The 16,815-nt window shown below is 39.1% G+C and overlaps 2 protein-coding genes across 3 annotated transcripts in view; one reads left to right on the plus strand and one right to left on the minus strand.

The window, feature by feature from the left end:
- The window catches only part of ank2a (ankyrin 2a, neuronal), a gene marked incomplete at its 5' end in the record, with an annotated part of 74,185 nt that extends 64,991 nt beyond the window's left edge, over nt 1-9,194 (plus strand). Inside the window, 7 exon segments of the mRNA XM_079158749.1 lie at nt 1,733-3,565; nt 4,095-4,184; nt 4,648-4,731; nt 5,654-5,818; nt 5,952-6,125; nt 6,274-6,365; nt 7,201-9,194. Coding sequence (XP_079014875.1) covers nt 1,733-3,565; nt 4,095-4,184; nt 4,648-4,731; nt 5,654-5,818; nt 5,952-6,125; nt 6,274-6,365; nt 7,201-7,420 — 2,658 coding nt within the window. The 3' untranslated portion in view covers nt 7,421-9,194.
- Nucleotides 9,195-11,990: 2,796 nt separating this feature from the next.
- camk2d2 (calcium/calmodulin-dependent protein kinase (CaM kinase) II delta 2) overlaps nt 11,991-16,815 on the minus strand; it is a gene marked incomplete at its 3' end in the record, with an annotated part of 38,330 nt that continues 33,505 nt past the window's right edge. Inside the window, exons 21-22 of one of the 2 annotated variants that reach the window (XM_079160138.1) lie at nt 14,548-14,776; nt 11,991-13,556 (exon numbers count right to left, since the gene is read on the minus strand). In XM_079160138.1, coding sequence (XP_079016264.1) covers nt 13,553-13,556; nt 14,548-14,776 — 233 coding nt within the window. Of the gene's footprint in view, nt 13,557-14,543; nt 14,777-16,815 lie in introns of those variants that run through there. The other variant, XM_079160137.1, reaches the window with a different exon arrangement.

A 16,815-nucleotide genomic window follows, 5' to 3' on the forward strand; every position in this document is an offset into this window, starting at 1 on the left:
TAACCTAGACTAGATCATAACAGATCATACAGGATTAGCCAGTTTTGCAATGAGTTGAGTCACATGCCATCTGTAGAACTCAATTTTGAATGTCATGATGCTGTCTTGCTGGTGGAAGCTTCCCATGAGCAAACTCAAGCAAAAAGAGAATCAGTCAAATGAAGATCCCATGTGCACAAACCTAAACGGACAGACCCTGAATCACAATTAAAGATGACACAAGCCCAAGATTTGTTTTCCATGAACATGAAAAGAAAATCCATGAGCGAGGATGAGAGCAAGGCTCCGTGGTGTCGGTAAGACAGCGCAAGCTCTTGCTGAGCAGTGAATGCAGTGTTGCTTTTAAAAGTAATACATTTTTGCATTACATTAAGTGTGAATGTAGAACTGATGCCTCAACCTTTTACTAATAATGCCCAGAGGCTTCACTGTCTTGCTTTGGCATGTTTGCATTAGAACAAAAGAAAATGTCTTTTGGTGAAGCACAACTATGGGAAATGAGTGACCCTTTTGTAGTGACATGAGCTTTTTGTCCAGCTGGTAAGGAATGTTCTCATAAGCTACATAGATTAATAGCTAACCAATGGACTTTGTGATCCCCTTAAACTGCCTGACCTGAACAATTCAAGCCTAAGGACATGCAATGGGCTTTATTATATATTATAGTGCCAATAATAATTTTTGTATAAGATTACAAACTACTGTAGTTGCGATAAGTTGAACAGAGCCATTTAGAGCTTTGCCTAACGGACATACAAACCAATTGATGTACTTTGCCACAGCTCCAATCCTGTGCTGTCTGTTATGCACAGTCTTCCAAACTAAAAACAGCTTACAGAGACATACATCCAATGGTGCCTATAATTTTCCCGAACATGACTGTGCCCCAATGACACCCATTTCCAAGAATTTAGAATTCAGTTTAATTGCAAAATTAAATATGACGACATAATTGCATGTCTGCAGGTCGACATCTTCTGCCGCTACTGCCCTTCTCCCACATTCTGTCATGTGAAATGTCTTGGTAGAGGACCCAACATCACTTTTTTACAGTATTTCATTGTGCTTTTTCATAAATGTTTGATTATGTTAATGAAGTGTTCTGTTGGCTGTAGTCATTACTGTAATAGCAAGTTATCTACCTTTTGGAAAATGGAGCAGACCTGCAGTAGAACAGACAGTAGTAGTTTTTGACTGTGACAAATAAAGTAGTGGGTTCAGCATTGTCGTTCAAAGCGCGGTGCTTTCTGCCCTTATATTTCGACAAGGCAGCAAACACTAACTTGAATGGGTATAAAATGACGCATGTCCACCTTCATCTTACACCAAATCCTGATTTTGTCTGAAGTTCACTTGTACCCTGCTTTTATTATCGTAAAATGTTAGTGTTTTTCAGTGATGTTGTCAATGTAATATTTCTAAATATGCTAAAATGTAAGACTATTTTTTGAAGTTTCTCAATTTTAGCAACGTCTTAATCATTACATGAATATCATATTTTTAAATTGTAATCTGTAAGACAAATGTTATTACCATATATTAGATACCACTGCAGTGACCTAAACACAAGTGGGCTACAAGTGAATTTCCTCATTTGAGACTCTACTCTTTTACGTAAGAAACAGACCATTGACAAACGCATGCTTCATTTGACTATTCTTTTCATCACCAAAAGAAAACATCAATCATATTTATTTATATTTTTTCCACTCCATTGTATCATTTCTTGCAGGTATCAACAGCATCTTCCAGGACAAGTCTTTCAGAATCTTCAAGACAAACAAATGTTAATTTAGGACAAAGACAGGTCTTTCCAACCGAGACACCCTCCATGGCACATGTTTCAAACACACTTTCTACTGAAAAACTAGAATTACCATTTCTAGGTACCTTTGACCTAAGTAAAACACTATCTGAAATCACATTGACCACTCATAGTAACGCACCAGAGCAAAAAGATAAAAGGATGTCATTTGCCAAACAAAGTGAAAATTCTGGCTTATCTGAAACAATCTCAGCGACTCCAAACCCACTCTGTCAAACAGCTCAAGAAATTCCCGATGACCAAGTCATCACATCCTCAGAGTCCACACCATCACCACCCAAGTCTGGGTCCCCTCAGCTTGACCAGCTGTTGTCAGATCTGGAGAACCTTAAATTTAGAACAGAGACACTTGACCCACTTCCGTTAGATTGCAGTGATGGAAGCTCTGAAGGTGATGAAATGTGGGAGTTTGATGACCTTTCACCTGAAGATCAATGCCATACGAAAGAAAGTGATAACCTAAGAGTCAGCGTGTCATCTGCTATGCAGTTTGCTGAAGATACTAACCTCACAGATGTAGCAGTCGTAGAGCCTGCACATTTCCAGACATCCATTCAAGATGAACCTGAGGTTGTCCCAGTCACTCCTGATCTAACAAAAACCTCTGAGACAAGTGTACCCTCAAACATTGATAGTCGTACTGAGAGCCCTTTATCTCCTGCTGAGTTCCTTTCAACTCCAGAATGTCCCCAAAGATGTTGTGAAGTGATGGTGTCACTGAACCCAAGTTTTCCTGTCGACATGGTCCAGTCCAGCACATGTGATGAAAATGCTACCGAGATACTTTCTTCAGTGTCAGTAGCAGCCAAGAGTCTGTCTGACATACCTGAGGAACATCTGGCAAATCTTTGCGAGGAAGATTCTACAACTGACATTCTTCAAAGTCCAGAGAAACTTGAATCCGCTACATCATCTAAAGACTCAATGGGTGTGACAGGAGAAATATCAACAGAGAATATCCAAGATAAACTTGCACATTTATGGGAGGTAACTTTTGTTGAAGCCATTCAGGCTGAAGATGTCTCCTCCCAGTCTCTCTCTGATTTGACTCCGGAGACAGTTACATCTGCAAGACATTTTAGCTTTGAGGAACTGATGTCATACCCCTCCCCGGGGAACTTGGAGGCATCCTCAGATGACGATAGGCCAGAGACCAGTGGACAGCATTCAGAAGAATCTCTGACTCCAGTAGAGTCTGAGTGTTTTGCCTCTCAGCCTACTCCAGTTAAACCCAAAGGAGAGAGGGCTTCCTTGACCTCCGATGAGGGGTACAGCATCCCATCTGGGTATACAGAGATCTCTTCTACCACAACCATTTATACCCACATGCCTCCAGAGTACGCAGAAGTTGTGCATAGTGGTGCAGACAGCCCAACCGTAGAATACTCTGACCCAGAGCCTTTCTTTGACTGCATACAGGCTGCATCAGATTTCTCAGAGACTGAGCCTGATGAACCTGAGGCCAGTACTAGGTCAAATGGAGATCAGCCCCAAGGTCATCTCTGCCATCTTAGAGTGCTGGAAAAAGTGAATCGGAAAATTCTGTTGTCCTCTGGAAGTGAAGATTATGAGGATGCTCCTTTTGTCCAGGAGCCTCCTTATAATATACATGAAGAGAAAGAAGAATTATTACACTATTCAGAAGCATCAGATGAGGAATTCACCTTGTGTGAGGCTTCACAACCGCCCCCTGTCTGTGAAATTGGGGCATATGCTGATACTGTTAAGTCTCTGACAAGGGTAAGATGAGATTTGGTAAACCACCCCAACCTGCAAGCTTTTTTCCTGGAGCTGAGCTTAACCAAATATTATATTTGCTTCAGAGAGGAATGACTGCTAACCCTCTGGCCACATGGATGGGATCTAAAACTCCTCATAACCCTTATTTTATTTTAATTTTAGATTTGAACCAGTCCTAACTCAGCATGTCACTGTGCTGCCTTTAACCGGCTGTATCACTCACAGTAATAAGCTACGTGTTTGTTTGTTTTTAAATCAGCAATAAGCACATTTATTCTTTAATTGAAATAAAGCATGTAATGTTTTGCAAACATTTTTCCAAGTTACCGACTGCCATGTTGTACTTTCCAATGTAATATATGAAAATGAATTGAAAGATTTAATTGTAATACTCAAAGTCAATGGAAAGTTCACCATATCACTCTGCTTATTGCTTGCTTTGCTGCAAACAGCATTTATATATTATCTATCTATATCTATATATGTATATCCTCTATTAAATCTTAATGGACTTGTGTTGCTTGGTCAGGATATCGTTGCAGAGCTCGGATCAATGTCAGAAAGTTCTGATGATGAATTTTTGACCACCAGAATAGTTCGAAGAAGAGTTGTCATTCAGGTATCTGATGTAGCATGATCTATGGCGTTTTAAATAAGCATGGAGGGTGTGACTTCCAGGGTGCAACTTTAACCAGGCTAGCTCCTCACTGTCGAGTTCAAATGTTAACTGTCTAACAACCTTTTATTAAAATGGGTGAAAAATTGGTGTTTGAAGATTAAAATAAATAAGGATTGATAATAAAAACCTGCTACATGATTTGCATAGATGGCTGAACCTCGTGGAGACGTTTTATGTTGCTGTGAGCACTTCTTTGTTGTTGTGTTTTTGATAAACGTCAGTTTGTTTCCTGTATCCCAAAGTCCCTGTTCTCTCACCAAAATACTGCCTAAAATGTACATTTTGTGTCCTAATTATCTCTAACGTGTTTTTGTTTGTTTTTGAAGTGGAGAATTAAACACCTAAACCTCACACTGACCCAACTTAACACTCCTGATTATTGTTTGTCTTGTTTCCCTCATAGGCTGATGAAATGCCAGACCTCCCCACTCAGTCAGTGACGGAAGAAAAGTACAAGGATGAAAATGGACACATTGTTGTCAAAAAGGTAAAGCAAGGTTCTATATATACTGTCATGCACATATCACATGGCAGTATTTCAACTGGAAGTGTCAACAGGCTGTGATTTGTTTGCAGCAATACCAAAGGCTCTCTGTGTATAATTGTTCCACCTCAGTCAGAGACGGACAACATTGGTTGATAGTCAATTACTTTAACTTATAGTTATTTTACTGTTAACAAACAATGATATGATAATTAATAATGTTAACTAATTATTAGTAATATAATTGATGTTGTTTAATCATTAGATTGTCTCATATGAAATAATTGATATGAGTTAATTAATCATTTCTTCATAAATTAAATATTGTATCATAGCTGATAAGAGGTGATAATAATTGCATTCTGATTACATTAGATTTATTTGATTAACAAGTGATTTGTAAAACTTTAAGATTTTGTTTGTAAAAATATATAAATGACTGAGATAGATGGACCAGAAACCAATTATTTACTATGTATCTTAGTAATGTTGCTAGAAGTATTTATTAAGCATTTAACAAAGTATTACAATAATAATCAGTTATGGCTTTATTATTGCCATCCAAATAATGTTAATGGAGGGTTTATTAACCATTAACAAAACAGATCTGCTCCGTCTATCTATGTAATGTTTATAAAGGTTATCTTAAAGGTTTACAAATCATTTGGTAATCATTAACAAATACTTAATATTGTATGAAAAATGTGCAACAATAAACTGTTCAAATAACATAAATAATAGTATTAACAATAATTAATAAACATTATTAATTACAATTTAAGTTTGTTAAAAGTAATACATGTATAAACTAAAGTTTAAGTAACTGTCAATTTCCCATTTATAATGATGGTGGTTATAAAGAGTTACCACTTTTTCTTTCAACAAATGCTTCACTCCTAATGCTCTTTAAACACGTGATCTTCAGGTTACACGTACAATTATTCGCAAGTGTGTTTCCGCCGATGGCGTGGAGCGTGAAGAGGTGTCGTCAGAAGGAGCTCCCCAGACGTCCATCCGTGTGACAGATGGAGACGGATACTCCAAGGTTGTGAAGCGAACTGTACTGAAGAGTGAGGGAGACCACACAGAGGTGTGTGTCCCGTATTTATTTGTGTGTTTATCATAGTCTTCCAGATCCTTTTTTTTTCAACAGAAAATAACAGACATAGCAACATTTATTATGGTAATAAATACCAAACAAATAACTCTTCCTTCTGGTTTAGGTAACATTTGCTGAACGTGAGGGTTTGTCAGCATCAAGTCAGGAGACAGCTGAAGGCTGTACGGCCAGCTGTGTAGAGAGAACAATGGTGGTGGAAGGTGAAAGGACAATGACACACCAGGGTGATCCGTCTTTGGCCTCCGACCTCCCCTCTGCCCAAAACGACTTCAAACAGGTTTGCTGATGACCTCATCACCATTATTGTACATACTGTAGCTCACATCCGTATCGACAGATACCTAGTCTCTGTTTTATTTTGTTTGTTTCATCATCATATCATTCCAACATCAGTGAATATTGTTTTCTCCATTTCATGCCACCAGGCACTAGGTTATATCAGTGGTTTTAGCAGAACAGAGCTCCCTCATGTGGTAGAGAGAGAGACTGTCAAAGAAGATGGAACTGTGGTCAGGAGGTGTGTGAGTGCTTGGAGTGAACCTGTGTGAGTGTGTGTGTGTGTGTGTGACTGCTGTATTCTGTGAGTGTGAAGAGCTGCAGGTTTATCAGTTTTACTAATATTGACTAATGTTTGCTTATGTGGACATCATTAACCACTTTGTCAAGTAGCGTACTGTAAAATATGTTTATTCTGTATGGATTCAAAGAGAGCTAAAATGCAATGCACCAGGTAAGATAGATGTTGTTTCTATCATTATTATAATTATGTTTACGTTTATATGAGTATTGTTATTAATTAAGCCTCTCAGAGAGGACGAACCAGAACAAGCATGCTGTATGTACCAGATAGCCATAAATATTCCATGTAGTTAAGGAGCCAAACAGGAGGCGAGGCCACACAAATGAAGGCTGTTCATCATAAGATGTACACAAATCCAAGAAAAACTCTAAATAATTAAGTTGACAAACATAAATGTAGATTCTTGCATGAAGGGCAGGGATCCATGAAACTATGTAAATCACATGCGATGGCCTTCACAGTCAACACATCTCATTCCAAGTGTAGAGGTTATAAGTGTTTTATAACATAATCTATAGTTTTCCGCAGCTATAAACTCTGTATGCTGTGCATGTGATCACAATTGAATGTTGGATTAACAGAGCATGATGTCATTTGTGAGTGTTTTTTTTTGCTTTCCGCACCATAACATGCCTACTAGTACAGCAACATCTGCTCGTAAAATTGCCGCAGACCGTCAGGTGCATATTTTGATGATGCTGAGCTGTCCCCCCCCCCCCCCCCCCCCCCCCCCCCCCCCCCACCCCCCCCACCCCCTTTGCTCCCCCTCTAGGGCCCACATGCGTAAAGGTCTCACCCACAGACGAACAGTGGTGAAGGGAGCTGGGAAGCGCAAACAGGTCCTTCTCGAGCAAGTGGACAACCCCGGAAGAGGGTCAAAACCACGCGACCTCCAGCAGCATCTCCACCAGCTCTTTCACCGCTACCACGAAGAAGAAAAGGACAACGAGGAGGAGGAGGAGGATGAGGAGGAGGAGGAGGAGGAGGAGTAGAGGAATGTGTTACACTCTCCTCTAGTCCCTGGCTCTGCCCATGCTAAAGTCCCCCCTAATCCTATGCATTAGCCACATGCAATCCCAGTGTGCACCTCAAAGCTACCACTGTCTTCCCGTTTAAGTCCTGGAAGATGACCTTTAGTTCACAATTAGTTTTCTTCCCCCGGCTGGTATAATGTGTTCATGGTTTTCTTTTCATGTTCTGATGTTGTTTTGCCTTCTTTTTGTGACCAAAGAAAGTCGTCCGTGGTTTGATCTGATTCATTTAAACTTTCCATTTCAGAATTGCTATTTTTGTCTTGCTGCTGTGGTAGAGCAACAAAGAAAACCACAAAGAAAACAAAAGGGATACTATTCACATCAACTTACTCACAAACCTCCTGAAGGTAAAGAACACTTTACCTGCAACATGCTGGTACTAGTCTCTGAGTCGGTGCTTGGACTGAAAGACAATATCTCTCACACTGCACTGCCTCTCACCACCAGTTTCTCACCTATTCCTTACTTAAAAACAGTCTCACTCACTACACTAGCCTCTCCGCTCTTTCAATTCAGATGGTGAAGATGTCACGCAGAGAAAAGCAGACTGTATCGACACTGAATTTAACTGCTGCTGCTGCTGCTGCTGCTGCTGTGTTTTGTGTAGGCTATGTGTAATCGGTCTTTGGGAATTATATATTATCTATAATCTTGACATTACGGACATCAGTAGCCTAGGAATTAACAATCACTCATGTGAAGTAGAGCAGGCATGACTAACCAACATCATTATGTCATAATGGTCCTAGCTTTGACTGCTTTGTCGTTCTATAGATTGCCCTTCTGCCTCTCTTTCCTTTCTTCATGTGTTATTTCTTTCTGTGTTATTATGTTTGATTGTATTCATTTTTTCTGTCTTTTTCTCTTAAATGGTTGCTCTTGAGTCATAATGTCTGGATGGTGAATATGGGAGTGAGGTTGTACTGTACTCTGTGTGCTGTAAGAGTTTGAGCTAAATACTGCATTGTCAGCTGGTTTGGAGACGGTATTGTCAGAATTATTATAAGCTGGTTTTATGTTTTTGGAAGATGTCTTGGTATATGATTTAGATACCGTATTATATTTTTTGTTTGCCACGAGTGAAGAAGTCACAATCTGATAAGTCAACAGTGGTCAGGTGATTAAGTGTTTCTGCTTTATTAATTGTTTTATCAGTTCATCTCTTGAATGAGTGTTGGACCAGCTGTGTGTTTACGAGTGTATGAGAGGGAGTCTTGTCAAAGAGTGTGTGCCATTTTCTGTCAGCGAAGAAAAGAAAGATTTATTTTACACAAACTGCGTTTACTCTCCTGAATGTCAGGAGGGAGCACCTCCTTGCTTTTTGTGCACAGGATATAAGGTAGAGTATAACTTACCCACAGAGATAGTTTCATTTTGGCAGGGCAGATGATTAAATACAAGATAGTGATACACCAGGCACACACACTGAGCTTAAACCTACCATTATTCACAGCTCTGAGCATCGCTACTGTATGTATCTACAACATGTAATGTATTTATTTCACTGTCACTGTTTACTTTGTGATTTAGAAAAATGTCAAATGCAAACTAGTGGAAGTTCACTGTGACAGGTATGCTTTTAATTTGAAAATCAGCATCCCTTTTCTGTGATGATGACAGTTACATACATATACAATGCATATTCAAATATCTATTAGGGCATGTATTACTGTATCAAAGCTCAAAAAGACAAAAACAAAATGGCTGCAGTGTGTCTATGGCTGATAGAGAATAAAAGTCTACAAATCTAGAGTGTTGTGTCGGTGTATCTCTTGTTCACTTGCTAACATTAATGAACAATTCACCATCTGCACAGCCTGGTGCTGCCCCCATGTGGGCTTCAGAGGTAGTGCAATACTGGAGGAACGTCAGCACCAGAACTTATGGGGCTTTATTAAAATGATAATTACATTTTAAAAGTTAAAATGTAATTTCACAATAGCATTACAATCTTCCACATGTGTATGTGTTATTTGAGTACAAATTAAATGCAATAAGACAATTAGCATTTTCATATTCACAATCTATCACTATATTAAAATGAGAAGGCAAAATGTAATCGTGAAACTTGTACCCTGCTGGACAGTGTTTAAATGTTGAATACTGAAAATTCTAAAATACAAAGTAAACTGATTTTCCATTTATGGAAGCAAAGTATAAGTCAAAATGAAAATGCAATTTACAAACAAATGAAAATGAAAGTAGCATTTGAGATTTAATTTTCAACACTTAATCTTCTGTACAGGGGACAATATACAAATGTTAAGTCAAATGTAATACTTCAAATGCAACATAAACAATCTCACCTAATTTTCCATTTGTGCGAGTAGTATGTAGCCTGAGTCACAATCAAATTTAAAATGCAATTTTCTCATCATTTAAAAATTAAAATGGGATTTGACATTTTCAAAGAACTGCTGTAGTCCTACAGTGGACAATAAGCGAAACAACCGGCCCAATCCATGTCAATACGCTTTTTTTTGGTGTCTAAATCAGGCAGCAACCTCCGGTTCTAAAGAAAGTGAAGCCAATGTGGAAGTGTATAAAAGTCAATGAGAACATAACTCGGCTTCCTACTTGATTTATTACCTCAGTAAACATTGTAAACGTGTTTATGGTCTCAGTCTCTAGTTCCAAGTCTTCTAGTGTGATGTTTCATTGTTCTGCTTCCTTACACATCTAATCTGTCCAATACAATCTCATACGGGCATAGCTTTGTCAGCTTCATATTAAAACATTTGTCTGTGTTTATGTTATCTTTGGCTTTCTTCTTTTTGGATATATTAATGGCTTCTTGCCCAAACTGATGTGTATCTGTGTTTGTGTGTCTGTGTTCTACTATTTCTGGGTCCCAACCTTTCCCTGAACCCCACACAGGAAATCAACGCCAGCTGTGTGTCCAGTCTCAGGAACAACATCAGCAGGAAAGAAGAAGATAGTTCAGGATGGGCAGGGGGTAAACACCAAATACTCACAGTCAGTGTGAGACACATTTACTCAAACAACAAAGCTGCTTGCAGTTACATGGTTAATGTGTGTCCTTACATACTAAACTATGATTTTCTTCCACATTTTTTGGTTTACTATACTATGACTGTTAGACTTATTTCGGCATACTTTACTTTGACTTTCTCAAGACTTTTTTCGACGAAATATACTTTGACTTTTCTATGACTTTTTTTCATGACTCTTTTCGATATACTATACGACTGCATTCCAAAATATTTCACTTTTTTGAACATATTATACGATGATTTTTGTCGGTATACTATTCTATGCTTTTTCATGACTTTTTGCCGTACCACCATATTTTTTGTCATACTGTACAATAACGTTTTTTAAATACTACATCGTGACTTTTTGACATGCTATTTTATCATTTTTATTATAAAGTATTTTGACATACACACTTTGACTTTTTTCGACATACTACACTTTGCCTTTTGATCACTTTTTTGACTCTTTCAAGATACTATGACTTTTTTTACATACTTTTTTTGTCATACAATAATATCACTTTACCGTCACCGACTGGACTGCAGTGTGGAGCGAGAAAAAAATCGTAATCTATCGTAATCTAACAGTATGTTTGAGTGTTTCCGTTGTATTACAGGTTGGGCATATTCAAGTAGGGTGCTTGCCTATTGCACATAAATAAAGTAAAACATTATCATAAAAATAACGAGTTGATGAATAATTATCACCATTGCACATAAATAGAGAAAAAATATTATTATAAACACAATTATTTAATAAGTAACCCACAACTACACATAGAGTTACAAATATTAGAAAAAGAATGATATAAGTGATAATCACCACTACGCATAAATAAAGTAGAAATGATCATAAAATGTATCATTTTAATACTGTGATAAACTATCATTTGAAAATATTTCTTGAATCACACTGAAGGGCAGAATAAGAGACACGTGTTAAAGCAATGAAAGGCGCAGCAGATACTCTGGGCAAAGGGCCGCTCGGCTGTTTTTCTTTTTGCATCTTGAAATGTCGGATTTTCATATTTCTAGAAAATTGCATTTTCATTTTGACGTAAATAATGCTTGCATTAATCAAAAATCAGGTTACATATTGCCAAATAGTTTTCAAATTTGAATAGAAATGTGGATATTGTCCACTGTACAGAGGGGGACGACTTAGAAAATGAAACAGCTTTACCATTTTCTTTCTAATATGGTCAAAGTACAGCATTCGGGTGTGTGAAAATTTAAATTGGGTTATTGTATTTACAAGTTTACATTATTTAAGTCCCCTATGGGCTTCCATTAACTTCAGTATTTACATTGATATGGAAATATGACGGATTTAATAATAGAATTGAACTATGCAGTGCCTATGCACACACACACACACACACACTTTTTGGATTAATGTATTATATATGTATTAAGATAGAGCAGAGATCATAAACATACCGAAACACATCAAATGTTTAACTTCAGCAGCTTACCTCCACCTCAGCAGAGCGCACAAAACACAGAACAAGTTGGAGGTCATTCATTATCACACCTTGAAGCTGATTTATTTATTTCTTAAACATGTTAAGCCATCCATTGCCGTGCTGGCAACAGGTTCACACCATATAAGGAGTGGTGCATCGCATTGACATCATATGTTTCGTCAAAAAGAAATGTTTATCATATTTTCCCCTTACAAAAGAAGAGACCAACCAATTGAAAAGAGCAAACAGTAAGGATGACGAAGACACTGGCATTGTCCTGCTGTGGCAAGGAGGCCACCGGCCGGTAGAAGCACTGAACGTCAAGGAAGACATCCTAACATTTATCGCAGTCCAACGCTCATTTGACTCCTCTCCCGCTGTCTCACCATCCTCTTGTCTGACTGCAATGTTCTTCAGTCCAATGCTTTTACGGCTCTTCCAGACTCATTAGCCCGACCTTCAGGTTAACACTGAAGGTAGAGCATATTAGTGCCTTTGAGCCATCTTCATCATCTCCACCTTCTCTGTGCAATTGGCTAAGTATCACACTGGAAATGACGAAGAATAAAATAACAGAAACCCGATACATACAGTCATACAATACAAGTACAAACATTATGAAAAATGCGTTTGTTTTTCAATTTTATACAAAATGTAAGGGGTGCTTCAGCAACCGGGAGCTTATTTTTCCTCCTCTTCGATATGAGGTTTTTGATATTTACGCTGGGTGTTCACCATAACTGTGTTCTTGTTTTCACAACAGTTCTGTGATACTGGAGGACATTAGAAACATTTGGGACGGGACTGATGCACAACATTAACAAACGCAAACAAACAAGTCAGTGATTCACAAATCAAACAGAAGATATTATAGTTTCATATGATCTTACTTACAATATTCCCCCCCATGCACTACACAATAGTCTTGAATTTTCATATATTACATATATGCTACATTCTCTTATTTCTTAATTCACTGATATAAAGGCAAACATATCTCGATGCAAAGTGTAAGCTGCTCTGCTTTTCTTTACACTTAAATTAGTATTATAGATTGAAATCTGACAATTCAAACAGTATGACTTAGCTCATAGCAAACATAAATGTAGCTCATAAACTGGATTTTACGTAAACTCTTATTTCCTCTGATAGCAAGAATAGCAATTTCAATGTTTGTTTTTTTATCAACAATCACAATGTATATATACATCACCAGAACTAAAGCAAGCTCAATTTTAACATTCTGATCTTCCAAATGCTTCTGTATTGCACACACATAAATACACATAAAAATACAGAACTAATTTTTGGGAGAGGTTACAGTAGTAGATTTTAAAACATCTCTATTTTATATTTAAAATGCATACCAAAACATCTTAAAAAACAAACAAAAAAAATGTCAATATGCTCGTTTCATAATGTCCAAATACAGTGCGCAGCCACCCGGTGGTGGGTTTCGAATGATGTCCATTAATAAAATGCCATAACAATAAAATGTATTAATACTTGTATCCTGCAATCTCGTGTCCTTATAGAAGGGTCAAGGGTCGGGGGGGGCAGTCATGGGGGTTGGCTAGTTGGCTGCCCTACTAGAGATTATTTTTTGTTGAGCACATGTCGATATTCCATTAACTGCAGAGAGAGAGAGAGAGAGAGAGAGAGAGAGAGAGAGAGAGAGAGAGAGAGAGAGAGAGAGAGAGAGAGAGAGCATACATGTGAATGTATACTGACTGGTGACAATGACAATGTTTACTGCGTAAAGAAATAATAATGGACACTTTTTCACAGACAATATTAAGACATGTAATAGCATGAAAGCAGGAAGCACAGGTCTAATTAACAACGTCACAGTATCACTGGCGCCCTAGTATTACTCACTGGGAATAGCCCGTAAACACTTATTGTCCACCCACCGATGTGTTTTCAATTATTCCGCCTAGTGAGAGCTCTGTTCAGTCGTATGTGGGTGTGTAGAGACTGTGCTTTGCTGACATCTGGCTCACTCTCTTGTTACTCTTGTTGCACCTGTTAAGGCGGGACATCTTACACCTTTATGATTCATATTTGGTTCATGTTCAAGTTTTGTATCCTCAGCATAACTCCGCCCAACATTTTCCTGAGCAGACATTACATGAGTTAGAACGCGTGAAACGACCTGCATGGGCCTAGATGGAAGAACAACCTTCCATTTACTTCAATTCATCGAGGATTTCTCCGTTCACCGTGGAGGCATGCACGAAAAATGCTTTTTTTTCAAGAATTCAAGGTAATGCCCAGTGAGTAATTGATATACAAAATGTCATTTTTAAGGGTGAAGTAAGACGAAATGCATTATTTCGCTGAACTCTCTGGTTGAAGGTTTCAAGTCTGTGGCACCATTGACCACTAATTGATAGATGTGGTTGGGTGTGGTCAGAAGTGTGCTCCTTTGCACCTGTAACCACACCCAATAACAGTGATGTCACAATGTACTGACCACACCCTGGAGCACACCTGCTACACTGTAGCAAGGTGGAGAATTTCAACCACTTGAGGTCAGCGAAAAAAACAAGATTTTCAGCTGCTGTTTAGTTTCTCTTCATTCGCGCTTTCTGCTGTGTGTTTCTTACTGTTGCTTACTTACTGGGAGGGGATGCTGGGCGAGCCCGAACGGTGGAAGTGGATATTCTGCCACTTGCCGTCGCGGCGGTGCCACACACGGGTCTCCTCGGACTGCATGGTGCGGGGCATGCCGCTGGTATCCATGTACTGGGTCAGTCGGATATAGGCAATGCACGCTGCATTTTCCCCAATTAGGTGCACATGTGGATTCAAGAGGATGGTGTGCACTGGCTTGTTCCCTTTGGACAGGGCTGGAAGGGTGACAACATGGCTGATTACAGGGAGCAACTGCACATAGTTAACACACACTAAACGAATATGATGGATATCAACCAGTCACTTGGGTTTGGGAAATTCTAATACAGCTGTACGATTGTTCAAAGACGAAACACTGACCTTACTCTTAAAGGAATACTAACTCAGTGTGTGAAATACAGGGCTGGATCGAAACTTGGGGGCCCACAAAAGCCTGAACCGCACATTTTTTGGGGGTCCACGGAAAAATCATTCACTGGCCATTGTCACTAAACATGTCTTTGAAATGCTATTTCCAGCAGCATTCATTACTCAAACTACAAAACATGTATTCCCAAATAGGAATGAAGAAAAATGTTGTTGCGGTCTTTCCTCTTTCGAGTGAGGCTTTCTTCCATGTGCGGCGCTGCTGCAAATGTTGTGTATTTTAGAAAACCTAACGTTACCCCGTACACACTGAAAAGCAGTGGATTCTTTTTCTGCTTCAACATCATGGTTCCACTCGGTTAAAAATACGTAATCAGTGCGGATCAAGCCGTGGGAATATGTCGAAGAGAAAGCAAAGTTCACTACGTGTTCATTGTTTAATAACGTACACTAGAATATGTTTCTCCAGCCTGTTTCCTGTGACTGAATTGTGATAGACCTGCAATGCGTGAGGTGAAAACACGAGGCTGTGTGGATTCTGTCGCAGGGCTTAGTTGTTGGTAGGTTGTGTAGCGGTGTGAGTGACCTTGTTAGCCCTGGTAATGTGTGTGCAAAGTGTGTATAGCCTCGTTGATTACCTTGGCTTACATCCATGAACAATTGTGGGCCTATATTGCGCACTGAGTCTGTGTAAGACTGTAGCAAAACAATGGAGCACTAGGAAGGGGATCACCAGGTATTTCTCACACTGTAACTAACTGATATGACAACAAGATTGAGTCAAAGTCTCCATGTGTTGGTGTTGGATAGTGGACAAGCACAGACTCGCCAAGTGATTGAGGTTTCTAGGACATATCTAGTTTATCTGAACTATTTTTACCCTGACGGAGGACATTCTGCCATTTATAGCAGTCATTCATTAGTCTTTTTTTTCCTTTTGCGCCAAGGTTAGTCCATGCACAGACATGCCCTTGTAGTGCACCAGCAAACATGAACTGTAAACCGATAGGACTAAATATTGATAAAGGACAAATCATTTCGCCCATACCCACTTATGCATTATATACACTCTCTTTCATAGAAACAACATGCCCAATACTACTTTCACTGTGTTGGGGGATCTTCCTTATTCTCCAAATATTAATATCAACACAATGTTTTGTGTTCTGTGTTGTTTGAGCCCTACGAATGGAAGAAGGTGAGGCGTTCTGTCTTTCTCTGTACGTCATGTGTTTGTTTCCAGGTCTGGCTCTACCTTGCCTGCCCACTAGGTTATCTCACTGAGTTCCCTTCCCATCAACTGATTATGCTTGTGAATTGCCTCCACAGCGGTTGCTTACTGGCTCATTATGCTGCATTGTGGGGGGGGGGGGGAAATAAGGGATTTTAGTACACAAGCTTGCTTGTGAGTACGGTATACTTCATTTTGTCATGAATGAATGCGTAGCGTGCACCTTTGGTTCCATACAGTGGAACTGTTTAACCGGGGCATCACATTGTATCAAACAAGTATCTCCTCACTGAGAATTAAACGGGACGTTTTCTCCGCGGGGGCTTCAGTGCAAACAACTGATACATCAGATCATTCAGCACATCATGCAAATGTAAGCAGGCCAGTTTAGAAAAAAAAACTCTCTTGTTTAAAATCTCCAGAGCAGCTGGAAAAACATTAACAAATTGATGTGAATGAATAACACACTGCCGTTAATTTCCAGCCAAATTCTCTTTCTCAGCGTCTAGCTTGGGTGCGGAGCCAGCTGGCTACTCGCACCTTTTGGAGCAACCCCAGACCCGCAATTACAACAACTCTCAACTGCTCTGGGCAGCAGTAGCACGAGCAAACACTTCCCTCTGAACTGGACCATTCTGTTGGTACTCTACAAAATTG

The sequence above is a fragment of the Pholis gunnellus genome, assembly GCF_910591455.1.
Source record: "Pholis gunnellus genome assembly, chromosome: 5".
NCBI classification, from domain to species: domain Eukaryota; kingdom Metazoa; phylum Chordata; class Actinopteri; order Perciformes; family Pholidae; genus Pholis; species Pholis gunnellus.